Genomic DNA, 15,135 nt, shown 5'->3' on the forward strand with positions numbered 1-15,135 from the left:
TAACATCACCTGGATTTGTTCAGAGAGAACGTGATAGAACAGTAAACAGGAATAACTGACTGGATTTCTAAAAATCCCAGGTGCTCTCTACAAATTGGAACATGACTTCACACTAGTAAGTAGAAAACTTCCTGCTTACTAACTCTTCTTTCTCATCTTAAAACAGTTTCATTATAGTCTGCATTACATTCCCATATTTCATATCCATATTCGTCTTCTGCAAAAGAAAGACTGTATTTATAAAAGCAATTAATGGTAAAAGTTATGGCAAAAGTTGCTGATCTGTGCTTTTGTTATTTTAAACCACAATACTAAAAATAAAACAAAAAATCTCAGATTTCGCACCTCAGTGCTCTGCCAAGCCTCAAAACGGAGAGGTGTTTTTCTTGACAAACATGTGACAAATACCAATCATTCAGCTTGCATTCTTCATGGACAGGTAAACAACATTTTAGAAATTTAAAAATGAAACAGTCAAAACACTTAAGTCCCACTTTCAGCACAGATAGATATTTCATGCTTAGTATACTTTTTCTGCCAAGGAATAATCAAAGAGCAAGACAAAATGATTATTTGATTATTAATCATGTACGGGTTTTTTCCTGTAACAGTATGTCTTAGTTTTGTAAATGTTGTCTGGGTAAATACTATGAAATTAAAGAGAAGAGGAACCAAATATCTGGGTCTACACTTCAGAGCTTCTCCATATGACCGAAAGTAAGAAATATTAAGAATATTAAATGGAGAAAAGTAGGTGCAGTCAAGGGAGAGCAATAGATTTCATACAAACAGATTGACATTGCTAGTAGTAGTCATCAGAGACTTAAGTGTGGTCATGACATTCTTCAAATTAAGGAGATTATACACAGTGGGCTTATCTTGAACAAGGTGGGGGAAAATAAGTCTTAATTACTTACAGCAGATATTGTAGAATACTTTTTCTTGTAACACAGCAAGATTTAGAGGGAATGTGTTTTCTAGAACCCATTCAAAGTGTATGTAAGCAAACCTTTTGCTTACACACAAGTGTCTGAGATTTTTTTACTACCCGTAAGGCAGTTTTCTACAGTGCACAACTTTCAAGCATTCTCCAAGAACTTCACAATCTTCAGATTAAAAAATGTGCAAAAAAAAAAAATCAATTAAATTAAGAGTAAGACTACAGCAGAGTTTTTAGACCTTAAACTATCAAATAAAAGGAGAGGCAGTTTTAGTTTTTCTACATTTAGAAAGGAGATAACTGGTTGAATATAGCTGATATAATTGAAGTAATCTGATTCCTCTTAGAATAATTTAGTTATGACAACACTCTGCTCCTTTACTACCATAAGCAACTGTTCTTAAATAAACTATTTCTCAGTTGGAAAACAAGCAGGCAGGAAGGAGCTTTAAAGGAAAGAAGACAAAGTACTAGCAGCTAGAGCCCACCAGACAGCATTGTACTGATTCCCCCGATTAGTTCATATTTGTATACACTATTACATAAATAGTATATTGTAGCTCACCTCCAGTTCAGTGACGGTATGTTCTTTCAAACAAAATTTATTCAGATTGTACTTCTGATTATTTATGCTATACTCCTAACATAAGTCACAATAAGCAAACTGGCTCGCAAAGCTAAACATAGTATTTCAAGAACATCTAGGTGAATTATTCACTAAAGGTGACTCTTGAGCTTACAGTTACAAAATGTAGTTTTGCTGACGCAAAGCCTCAGCCTGCAGCTCAGCACGGGGTCTTCCATATCTTAAGCGAGAGCCAAAATTCAGGCTACTCTTGAACATTGGGAATAATTTTCTGTATTTTTTTTGTGTGTTTCTAATGCCACTTCAGTAAAGTCCTTATTTTTAACATTCACTAAAAGTTACCTATCTTTACAAAATAAATGATAAGCATACAACTTAAGTGATTTTTGTAAAGTTACTGTTTTTCAGGAATTCTGTCAGAAACAAGAAAATTAACAGTACTCATCTGCTTTATGCCTATTTGAAAACCTTACAAAGCTTCCTTTAAAGTACTCACTAAGAAATTTTGCAAGTAAGGCCCAGGTGGAATTCCCAAATACCAGCACCATTTGTTTCACCGTCTTCAGTTTTTGTAAGGAAGGGGTCTAATCTGTGTTAAATGTGTGGCTGGGGTGCCTTTTCTCAGTTTTGTGGAAAGGTCCCTTACCAGTTCAAGCTGCGAAGACCCAAGGAAGCATGATGTTCACAGCCCAGCAGCGAGCTGGGACAGTACTCACACAGCAGCAGTGTAATTAGTGCAGTGAAGCAGGAACACCTTGGCCAATTCATACTGTAATCTGGAAAGCAAATATCCTAAGGTCTGAGCTGCTGAGTTCAAATTTGGACGTAAAGTGCAGTCTTAAGATTTGAGAACTCTAGTAGTTTCCTATCATGAAACCATCAGAGACATTATCACTACATAATATGAAACATCCATTGTGAATTCAGTTTTAACTAGTCAAAAATCTCCCTGGGCTGGTAGCTACAGCAAAGAATACTATTTTTTGTTTTGTTTTTAAATTTCATTATTGTGCATTCTGGTGTTCTTTGCATTTCACCTCCCACCTCTTAATTCCCTATGTAATTATAACTGTGGAACATAATTTAATGGTTACAATTTAACAAACTGTTTAGGGTCTGGTTTATTTAAAAAAGACAATTCATCAAAGATGGGGGTGGATAAAAGGCAAAAAGTAGTGTTTCAAAGTTTTAACCTGACAATAATGTCACACTAGTGCATGGTCTGCTACTACAAACAATACCGAGAAACCCTGAGTTCATGTAAACGGATGCCTGCCTTCATGGTGATCTATGTTCTCTAGTCTTTACACCTCCTCTAAAAAGAAAGTGATTTCTGTAACAGATCTTTGCCACATAGTAACAAGTGGTATACAACACGGGAGAAAACCAGGAGCAAATCCCCAATCAAGAAACGGAAATTTAAAGCAAAATTGCTATTGGTGCATGCTTTTTTAGAAGAAAAGTTTCCTTTAAGAAATTACAAGCCAGACAGACAGTAAGCTGTCCTTTACTCTAATGAAAGATGTAATGCTTCTGTGTAATATGCATGGCCTTTAAAAGTTGAAAGCAAGTGCTGAATAGTGTACATAACTTCCATACACAGCAGGTAGTGAACCAAGAAAGAACTGACACAGTTACCCACGTTAAAGAGATAACGTATGCAGTGCTAGCATACTGAAGGTCTGTGCATGAGGGATGTTGCAGTTATTAACAGCTTAAATGTTCACGCTATTTTGTTAATTAGTGCATACAGCTTTTAAGCCTTAAAATGTGTTTTAGAAGGTTCTTTTCTAACAGTAACACAGTCATTATTCCCCAATGGATACAGGAATTGATGGGGTTTCAACTGTTTCAACATCATCAATAAAATACACAGCTTAACACCACTAGACAAAAACAGTTCCTTTAAATTCATCCATATGGTTGGTTAAAATAGAAGCTTTCTACAATCTTTTTCTAAAAAGCTGAAGCATAACTAGAATGTATTAGTGTTATTTCACAACCTGTTTTCAGTTCATTCTGCCTAGTAGTCTGTCCCTGTAATTTCTGCTTTGGCCTTTATATGCTTGGCCTTGAAGGTTATTTACACGACAGAAATCATGGTATTACACTTCCTGATAAAGTAGAGAGAAATCTGTCACCAATTAAATTCAGTGATTAGTTTTTCAGACTGAATTCAAATTTACATGTAGTGTATCTACATCTTTCCTTTCAGTTTTCTATTACTGTGAGGAAAAATAAATAAAATCAAAGGATGCTACAATGTACAATTGTGTTTACTAAACAATGATAAAGTAAGACACTGTACTGGAAACAGACACTATGGAAGAAGATAACAAACTTCTGACTTAAAGAACCAGAATTAGTTGACTCAAGAAGGCTTTCAAATGGAGTGGAGATGGCAATAAAAAATGGAAAAATAGTTATTTATTTTTATACAGGAATATATGTGTACATCTATAAAATCAATCTGTAAGGAAAAACTATCCACTTTTCACATGTTTGTAATTGGAAATAATCATGATAGCCTTAACTTTTTTAAAACATTTGCAAAATAATTGTAACATCTTTAAAGAAATACTGTATTTGGTATGTCTTATCAGCATTTTGTAGAAATTCCTTATAGCTCAGCTTCTGCCCACTTGTTAACCCAGCTTTCAGGCTAACAAGTAATAGGATAAAATTTACTTCACCATCAAGCTGAGATGTTCTTTTGCACTACTTGTAAGCCACAACACATAAAAAGACTGAGCAATTTCCCTACAGTGCATGCTTCACAACACAAGAACTAAACTGCATACTAGAACTCAGGACCTCAACATCAGATGCTGCCTCCATGGCCCATGTCCCCACTTAATGCAGGTTAATGTTCCTAATCTGAGAAAGCAGCCATAAAAGCAGTTCAAAGATAGCTCATAAACAAGCCATCACAAACTGGAAGTGCATCTGGTTCCATTTCATCATTCATTTTCTGAGTAGAAAGACATAGTACTGCAGAAGAGCCTAGCTCTCTTGCAGTATGACTAAGATGTTCAACGATTCCCACAGGATTATGAGGATTTCTAGACAAGGAAAGTTTTTCCCTTCTGACTTGATAAAATTATTCAGCTAGAACTTCAGAACTAGAAACAGCTTTCAAGTCTGTACATAGAACTCTGTTAGTTAGGCTAGGATTTGTGTCTTAAATCTACAACTTAGATATGCTACAGAAGTTCAGAAAGACACATTGATTGAACTGCAAGCCCTCTACAATTAATTGTACATTCAGTATTCCCAACAGGACAAGAATTCATGTGATCTACAAAAATCTTTCGTAACACGGGATACTAACTTGGGTGTTCAGATAATGGCATTGTATTATGAGAACATGAAAATACTATCTAGTCTTTAAAAAGCAAAACAGCTCCAGAAATTATGTTACTTCTTACTCCTGTTGATTACTAGACTGTATCAACGGCTTTTATTCTTTCTAGCAGATTAGAAACATTGCTTATATACTTTGACTTAAAAAAACAAGTATTTGCATGTTGAATAACCCTTCGGAAGCCAGACAAACTAAACATGGTACAATGATACTCCTTTAATTTGTTTGAGCAGCCATAGCAAGCTCGTCAAAACCAGTATTCTTTGATAGAAAATTAAATACGGTGTCATGAAACAAAAAAAAAAAATCGCCTGCATACCCTTCAAAGAGACATATTCTTTGACCCGGTGCTCCAGACTAAAGCCTTGAAATTTTTGCACAAGAATGCTGCATGAAGGAAGCCCAGACAAAACAGACACTCGAGATGTTAGAAGGTTATGTAACCTCAATATCAGGCACTCCCCCTTCCAATACCCAGCAGAGATAGCACCACCATGCACCAAAAGAGAAGGCTCTGAGACAAAGAAATCCAAATCCTTTACCCTGTCCTAAAACCAAAACAAACCTCCACAGGGATAAGAGTGCAATTGCTATCACTTATTCAACTATGTACCACTTCATACAAGGTTCTGGGCTACTTGCAACTTATGTAGTTTTCTAAACTGAAAAATAAAATTATCTCAAGCTGAACTTTAGAAATATAGCACTATTTATTGCTCTTAAAGGACAGCTGAAGGTGACGGCAATTTCTTTACTTGGACTGTCATAACTACAGAAACTTTATCGTGGAGAGTAACTTGTTGCCTGCAGCCATGCTTGCAGAAAGCTCTTTATTGGTATCCAGCCAACCAGGTTTTCTAAACCACTGCAAGCTTCATCAAACTACAATTGCTTAGAAAAACAAGTTGTAGCAAGCAGTATAGGCTGAATTGAGCTAGACTGTTCCAAGTGAAAAGGGGTTTAATTGCCAAACAGCACAATATAGTGAATTTGTAGTACTTAAAACATGTACAGAACTAGATAATCTGGCGAGTATGCACACAGCTACACCTGAGTTTGTACTGTATTTAAGACCAAATACAACTACCAGCCAAAACCATGAAGAAGAAACTGTCAAATTACTTAAATATTTAAAAAGAAAAAGAAAAAAAAAGGCAACCAAACAAATAAAACTGTTTAGAAATACATGTATGCTCTGACAGACCAGTGTTGTATACATGAAGTGACAAGGATTATCACCATCCCCAAAATCAATAAAAACTTTAAATACTAAATTTCACATTAGCTGCTTGACAAAATTAACCAACACAGTTTTTTCCCTCCTCAGAGCAGTCTTTCTTTGTTGGGGGGGGTGGGAAGGGGGCGGAGGGGAGAAAAGAGAAAGAGAGAAAAAAACTTTTTCGTAGATTGTTTTGCAGCAAAAATGCAGATTCACAAATAAACTATCAGTGATGACAAAAAGTAAAGGTGGGGTTTTTTATTTATTTGTATTTAATATTTAATATTTGACTCTATACAAAGTCCACTCTTAAATAATACACTTTTAGTAAAGCAGATGTATTTTCATTTGCATAGTGTTCTCCTTTGAGTATTTCACTTTTATTGAAATAATGCTTTTAATTCTGAAATAATTCTAGAATGTGGAACCTTGTACCCTTTGAACAGGACAACTGCCTATCATAGAGCCATACAAATAAAGCACACAAAAATTTCAAAGTTACATTCCTCATCTAAAGAGGAATGCTGTCCTTACCATCTTATATGGTAACGAGTTGAATAAATATTGCAGCTAGAGTGGTCTAAATGAAGAAAAGATTATTCTAAATTCTTCTATCCCATTAAGTTACTTTACGAACAGCTTGAACTCACCCTCAAGTAATAACCCCACAAGGGGTTAACAGCATTTTGGAAAAAAAACCCAACACAGAACATCCAGTATATCCTTATTATCTAACACACTGGTAATGCTTGGAGAATTCTTGGCTGAATAGCAGTTTCAAGAAAAGCAAATCTAGTAAGCCTGTCTTTAATAAACGCATACTTTGCCAAGTGTTTCTCTTCACCAAGTTCCAAGATCAGTTCCTATACACAATCTTCAAATGCAATGTCACACTGTCTTGCAAGTAATGTTGTGCATACTACTCCGGTTATCAGAGTAAAGTATATTATCTATTTGCGGTTCTTGGGAAATGCTGCTAGCAATGATCACACTTTAAAAAGCATATGAGGGTGGTGAGACACTGGCACAGGCTGCCCAGAGCAGCTGTGGATGCCCCATCCCTGGCAGTGTTCAAGGCCAGGCTGGATGGGGCTTTGAGCAACCTGGGCTGGTGGAAGGTGTCTGTGTCCATGGCAGGGGGTTGGAACTGGGTGATCTTTAAGGTCCTTTCTAATCCAAATCATTCTATGGTTCTTTGTTAAAGCTTGATTTGCTATGCCCTTTGTTTCACAGCACTGTAGCCTATCAGGATTGAGATTTCAAGAAGTATTGACATTCCAGCCTATTTTTCACTTGTTTGTATATTTTATTTTGAGCCGCAGTATTACCACAGTTTATTATAGTAAAGTTTATACTTCTCTAATCAAACAAAGATTATACAAGTTCATTAATTTCTAAGCCTAGCCAAAGTTGGGATTTGGATGGTGAACAATGAGTCAATACTGAAAACATTGTGTGATGTTTGCTAATAATGAAAATGATGTTTGCTTCTAGAAAAACTGGACTGGAGTGTTTCTGCAACTCTTTTGCTGAAGAGGTTCATGTTCTGAGAATTCTAATAATACAGTGCTACTCCTGGATTATCCAGTAGTAAACACAACAGACACTAACTGCTACCTCTGGACAGCCAAGAGGAAGCTGCTGAGATTCTTGATATCCATTTCACAATAGTTACTAGAATCATGGAATCATTTAGGCTGCAAAAAAACCTTGAGATCAAGTCCAGTCATTCACCTAGCACTGCCAAGCCCACCATTAAATGATGCCCCCAGATGCCACATCTACACATCTTTTAAATATATCCAGGGATGCTGATTCCACCACTTCCCTGGGCAGCCTGTTCCAAGGCTTGACCACCCTCTCAGGGAAGGAATTTTTCCTAATAACCAACCCATTTCCTCTTGTCCTATTACCTCCTACTTGGGAGAAGAGACTGACACCCACCTTGCAATGACCTTCCTTCAGGTAGCTGTAGAGAGTGATAAAATCCCCCCTAAGCCTCCTTTTCTCTTCCTTTTCCAGGCTAAACAACCCCAGTTCCCTCAGCCACTCCTCATAAGACCTGTGTTCCAGACCCTTCACCAGCCCCCTGCCCATCTCTGGACACGCTGCAGCCCCTCTGCGTCCCCCTGGCAGTGAGGGCTCGAGGCTGAACACAGGAGTCGAAGGGCGGCCTCGCCAGTGCCCAGTGCAGGGGGATGGTCACTGCCCTGGCGCTGCTGTTTCCCACACCAGCCAGGGTGCTGGTGGCCTCCTTGGCCACCTGGGCACACGGGGGGCTCATGCCCAGCTGGCCACCAACCAGGCCCCCCCAGGCCCTTTCCCCCCAGGCAGTTCCCAGCCCCCTGGCCCCCAGCCCGCAGCGCTGTGGGGGCTGGTGTGACCCACGGGCAGGACCCGGCACTGAGCCTGGTTGAACCTCACACAACTGGCCTGGGCCCATCGCTCCAGCCTGCCCAGACCCCTCTGCAGAGCCTCCTGCCCTCCAGCAGACCAACGCTCCCCCCCAGCTTGCCATCACCTGCAAACTTACTGAGGTTGCACTCAATCCTCTCATCCAGATCACTGATGAGCTTAGCCCTGAGCCCTGGGGAACACCACTTCTGACTGGCCGCCAGCTGGATGTAACTTCATTAACCCAGTCTCTGGGAGTGGCCATGCAGCCAGTTTGTTACCCAGGAAAGAGTACAGCCGTCCAACCATGAGCAGCCGGTTTCTTGAGGAGAAAGCTGTGGGAAATGCTGTCAAGGGCTTTACTCAAGCAGATAAATAACATCCACAGCCTTTCCCTCATCCACTAAGTCCACTTATTAATCTGCTTTGGCCTAGGCTGCTGCAGTATACAGCTTTTACTGCTCCTCTTGAACATCATCCAAAAAATGGGAACTTTTCCTCAAAAAAGAATTCAGATTTTCTGTGCCCAGTTTGGTGTATGCAAGTTACTTTTAATGAGTTATGTATGTGATTTCATCTACAGTCAGAAGTAAACGATCCCTCTGCTGAATTTCAGAACTGAGACTTCTGAACCATTACTGAAACAAAGGTTAATTCACAGTATATATAAAACAATTTCAAGACAGGTGCTGAAATGTCAATACTATCACTCTAGTTAGCCTGTCATGTGTGTAATAGAGTCCGTTTCTACATGTTCTCATAATGCTGGAAAAACCACTTTAGTACCATCTCAAGTGCACTTGATAGCACTGCTCTTGAATGCTTAGTCCTGAGTAGCAACTCATCCTATTTTGTCTTGGCCTGATACAGACTAAAAACATCTGTGAGATGGTTGCAACTAACAGCTGATCCTTAGCACAGTTGAACAACGTTTCTAGTGTCTCCGCAGTGACCAAACCCTAAAACTGCCTTTGCAATATTTTTTCTCTTGAACTACAGGATATACATTATCAGTGGAATATTCTGCCTCAGAGATGGAAAGGATATTTTCTGGCAGTTGTTCTAATTTTGAAATCGGTATCATTTATCCACTACGAAAGTCCTTTTATTGGCAAATATTAGGGGGCAACTTTCACAAAAATGCCTAGCCTGTAGAAACTCCAGGCTAGATACCCACAATGCAGCGTCACCAGCCCTGACTGGGAAGCCGCTTACAGCACACATGTTGTGAACTGGACAACTTTTAGCTAAAACAAACAGTATTGATGTACCCTACTTAAAACGATTTAATCAAATCATAGCAATTTAAAACAGTTCAAACCCACATTTCAGACAAAACCACTGAAGCTTTTTATAATGATGATGGAAGCTATGTTATTCCATATGCATAAACAGTTAAATCATTTGGAACATTACCTGAGGGAGATTCGCTGCCGACAGCCTTTGTCCTCTATAGCCCAAATTTCCTAACACAAGCCGGGTCTTGAGAGACTATTTTTCACATAACTATTTGTCCAGACTCTTGGAATATGACCTAATTGGTGGCCAGAGATTCAAAATGTGATGCAAGAGCTTTATTTCTGTTCAGCTTTGTTCATTTTGTCTGTTATTTTCCTTGGATTTAACTATTCACTAAAAGTTATTTTATTCGATATTCACCCAAAACAGCCAGTAACTTGAGACATAGGTACCATTTCTCAGATGTGTTCTAGACAAGCTGAGCATTTAGCTCCTCTTATATTTAACAGTCCCACTTTTTCCTAATATAAAAGGTCAACATGGCCTAAACTACTGTCTCTTTTGCTATTTCATTAGAACTCATTTTTCTGTTGTATTCAACACATGCTGGGTGGCAGTAAGAAGATAACTGACAACTGGTTAATAATTCAATGTCAGGATGCTCCTCTGCCTTCTATTTCATTTGTGTTCACAAGACAAGGAACATTTTAGTACTTACAGAACCAAATGGGGCTCTAGATAATCCAAAGGAATCCCTGTTGATCAAGTTCTAGCATATGCATGTATACATAGGAATACAGGGCCTACAAAAGCACTGGAAATAGATTAACCCAACCACAATATGCAGTTAAAAGTTCTAAATAAACACAGTGTTACTCTACTAGCCTTGCAAACACCAGCTCACAGAAGAGTTCAGTTTCAAAATAAGTTACAAGAGCAGTAAGGCAAACAAGCACAACCATATCCCATTTTCCACCTGTTCTTGCTTCTTCTTTCTGATACGCACATAAAACCCACGCATAAGGTGATGTTAGGCTTTAAAAAAACCAACAACCAAACCCCAAAAAACCCAAGTATGACAAAGCCAACAAATCCATCAAAATAGGACTTAATGATTTCTAACAATAAGATTCACACATCTGGCAGTAACACAAGCAAAGGGGTCTTTTTTTAATTAAAAGTTAAATATTAACCTCTGGAATACAGTTTAGTTACAACTTGCATGGAAATAATAGTTTTATTGTGCTGAGCAACATTATTAGAAAAACAGAACATTCATGTAATGTGTTAAATTGGTTTTAATGGGTTGTAATTAATCCTATTTAAATCAGGAAATATATTGCAGCAACTTAAAATAAGTTAATACAGTACTCTACTTTTCCATGAGGTTTAATAGGTGCCCAGAGAACTTCTCCTAGTCCTGAAAAGAGTTGAAAACCACATCAAACCCCTTTGTGAAGACTTTCCTTGCTAATGGGATACAAATTTTTGTCCATTAAAAGAACATAGATTATTGGAAATTTTACAGCATTATGGAAACTACTTCAAAAACTTACTAAACCTACAAATGAAAATTTTAAAATGTTATTCTAATTTCCCATCATTTTATTTAGGGCTCTACAATAATCTGGAAAACAAAAAGATTTGCGCATCTAGAATGTGCACCAACATACTGTAGAAAAATACTATCCAGTCTGACATTTAATGTAATACTTGAAAAAAAATGAGCATAAAACAATTATTTAGATACATTACATGTATCAAAATTAAAATTACTCAACAGCTGCTACTATGAGATCTCAAACCCCAGCCCCAGCAACTATGATACGAGTGTCGTCTATGACAGAAATACCCACTTAACTTACAATTCATTTACACTAACACTAAGAGAACAGAATAGTTGTATTTCAAATCAGTATCACTTTAACTCAACTGGAAGTGTAAACCGTCATAGATAGACAGGGTAATGTACAACCCTAACTTAGGATAATGTACATTTAAATACAAAACAGAAGATAGAAGAGTATTTATTTTGTGGGTTTCTCTTCGCACTAGCCTCTTTCAGATCTATGTATTCATCACCTGAGGTCACAATAGGGAAATATGATACTGTAAATTCAGGCATTATAAAAATGCTATTTAGATTTATTTTTTTTTTATGTTAAAGAACAGTGCTACAATAATCAAACTCATTCGTAATTTGTTTGGGAAATGTAGGTCTACTGACTTGGAGAATCTTATTTACATAGTGACTCACAAACCCCTATCCATTAAATGAAATTTCCTGAATCCCAAGTTATGCAACTAGATTAGTAAGACAATCACATTCACTAGAATACAGCATTATTTTTTTCCCTGGTTTTTAAACCTAAAATTATACTATTACTTCCTAAAATCAGAAAAAAAGCTTACGTAAAGAACTGTATTTTTTTACCTGTGAGTAGGTTATTATTGCTACATCTACATTACAAAGCATGAGAAAAAAAAGCCCTAAAGAGTAAAGTAGGTGTGTTTTTTTCCAATAGCCTGTTAAACGTTAACTAGATTGTGACAGCTGACATTACAAATTTTCGATTTATAAATACAAATTCAAAATATTTCTCAAGTAGTTAATATAGCTTTAGGAATACAAGGCACTACATACAATATGAACTGTCTGGTATATATGATGGGAATATTTTTTTTCCCCTGAAGATTCAAAAGTGATTTGAAAACCAATGAAAAGCATGCTTCTGCTGTGATGCATTCCCCCTCAGAAGTCTTACAAAAATTATACTATTGAATAATGTAAACATAAGTGTCAGGTTGCACCTAGAGTAACAGACCACACATTATGGAAGAACTTACAAGAAAAGATTGCCAAATTTCTGATCTGCTACTGATTAGCAGAAGAATGTTATGCATTTGTTCCTAGTTGTAATCTAACCTTCATGCATATTCAAAAGCTAAAGTATATGTGCATAGTAACAATAATCTTGCATGCTGCTTCTTTGCACAGTTCCTTTAATAAAATGGGTCCTAATGAAGATAGTTTCAAGAATCTGGCAAATAATGTATACTTACATATCCGGATTTCAAAAAGAACAAACTGTTATAAATTACAGTTCATATTGATCCTTGGCCATGATATAATAATAATAATAAACAAGGTATTCATCATTTTATATTGCTTAATACTTTGAATTCCGTATTGCCTTCACATAGTTACGTTTTACTAATGCTCCTCTTAAAAATGTATGAAGCATTGTTGCTTTGTAGTTCCAATTTATACAGCTTTCCTAGAAGAACGCAGAATACCATACTGAATGTCTATTGTGCAAAAATAACCCTGAAGGCTGTATCATAGCAGTATGCAGTAGAAAACCCTTACCAATTTTTCATCAACTGTGATGAGTTGCGTGTCTCGAGTTTGGTCCTGTGCCAGCCGCCATGTGGAAGTGCTCAGTGACCTGCGGTGCAAGACTTGAAGTTAAAAAATGATTCATGCAATGAGAAAATAGAGGCAGACAAATCTTACATAAACAAGTTACTTTAACAATATCCGTCTTGTAAAAAAAATTGAAGAGGGAGAGATGAGGGCACAAAAATCCTTTTTCTCCCCAATTAGTTCTGTCTGCTGAGTTTTTGGCAGACTCCCACTTAGCAGTTCACAACAGGCTGCACTTTATGTCAGCCTACAGGCTCTCTGTCACAGACAGACTGCCAGTGGCAAGGACTGTACTACTCTATATGAATGTACAGTAGCTGGTTTGTCACGAACAGACAGAAAAATACAAGGCTGCTGCAAGCATTCTGGAACTCCGATCCTTAAAATGATGGCATCAAAGGAAAAAAATCCTCAATCTATTTGTAATGGTAAAGCTCCAGTTCTACACTTTAACAACAGAACATTAACAAATTAAAAAACAAACAAACAAACAAAAAAAAAACCAACAAAACCAAAACAAACCCTAAGCTGAGAATTCAAACAAAATTTTCTGGGTTTGAGTGGGAAAGCTCACAAGTATTTTCTTCATCACTAGATCAGTATTGGTCAGCTTATTTGTTTCCAAGAAATATGATTAATCTTCTTGCATAACTACTAAACCTGTAAGGTACATATGGAAACACAGAATCCAATTCCACATTAATGATTTAAAAAGTAAAATCTCCCTTCATTTGCATTGTCACTAATGTCAGGATTGGGCCCTCCGAGTATATATCATCTTTTGACAAAATAATACAACAGTGAGTGAAACAAGCCAAAAAGCCCAATTCCCTGAGCTAAGAATGTGCTCCACATTAAATTAAGGTCATTTTAAACAAATAAGGCACAAAAAAGCAAAAATACAGACATGAGAACAGTAACAGGGATGAAGCCCACTTTCATTTTGACTGTTCTTCAGATGATTACCTACTTTGGAAAGCCAGGCATGCTTGCAGATACAAATGAACTCTGAGATTTTGCCTATGGGAACTTACAACCATACTGCTAGTAATTTAACCTATTCGTAATTTTTATCTAATTTTTGAGGAAAGCATCCATAGATGCCTTTAAAAACAACACAGCTTTTAAAGCCAAATTCCAAGACTTCCATAAAACCTGCAATACTATCCAAACTAACCCTTCCCCACATAAACTGTAACTGTTAAATAGTCAATAAAATGAAAGGTGTTTCAGGGCCAGATAACTTGCACACAATCATTCAAAACTTGTAGACTTAAAAAATCATTATCTTCTACCACATTATACTAAACCATGGAAACATGGAAGACCTAACTGGGGAAACAGTCTCCGTAACACATGCATCTGCCATGTCTTCTGATCTCAAATCCGCCCCCCCCCCCTAATTTTTGTTGATTCTGGTGAGAATGCATTTGAAGATATGAGCTTGATCATTTAATTAATCTAGCTGCACTGGATTTAACACAGTAACTAAATAAGAATTCAATTTTCAGGCAATATTAGCATGGTAAAGTTTTTAGTGGGTAAAACCTACACTAGACAGGAATTTGAAATCAGTGACTAAAGAAAGCCACAAGAATCTTACAAAACTAAGCAAATGGAATGAAGTTCAGTTCAGTAATATTTCAAATGCAGATTTCCTCAAATCCATACTTCTAACACAGATTACAGTCTACTAAATTACCTTCCATCCGCCAATAACAACTTAAAAAAATCCCCACATCATGAAAAACTAATTCAAAGTACAAAGTTTACAATATCACCCAACTTCGTGACATGGACAGACACATCTATTCTTGTTTAGAATCACAAAACCCACCAGAAGGGTATTTTGAAGAACAAGATGGAAGTTTTCAAGCATAAGGGAGCACAAGAATTTCATAAACATCAAAATGATAACTACCATGTTAGCTTAGAATCTCTGTCCCAGAGAGCTTTTGGTTCAACA

The 15,135-nt window shown here is 37.1% G+C and overlaps 1 protein-coding gene across 1 annotated transcript in view; it reads right to left on the reverse strand.

The window, feature by feature from the left end:
• Nucleotides 1–15,135, reverse strand: part of NDUFS4 (NADH:ubiquinone oxidoreductase subunit S4) — a 48,251-nt gene that overhangs the window by 14,769 nt on the left and 18,347 nt on the right. The window contains exon 2 of the mRNA XM_055791266.1: nucleotides 13,113–13,191. Coding sequence (XP_055647241.1) covers nucleotides 13,113–13,191 — 79 coding nt within the window. The remainder of the gene's footprint in view (nucleotides 1–13,112; nucleotides 13,192–15,135) is intronic.

The sequence above is a fragment of the Falco peregrinus genome, chromosome Z (assembly GCF_023634155.1).
Source record: "Falco peregrinus isolate bFalPer1 chromosome Z, bFalPer1.pri, whole genome shotgun sequence".
NCBI classification, from domain to species: domain Eukaryota; kingdom Metazoa; phylum Chordata; class Aves; order Falconiformes; family Falconidae; genus Falco; species Falco peregrinus.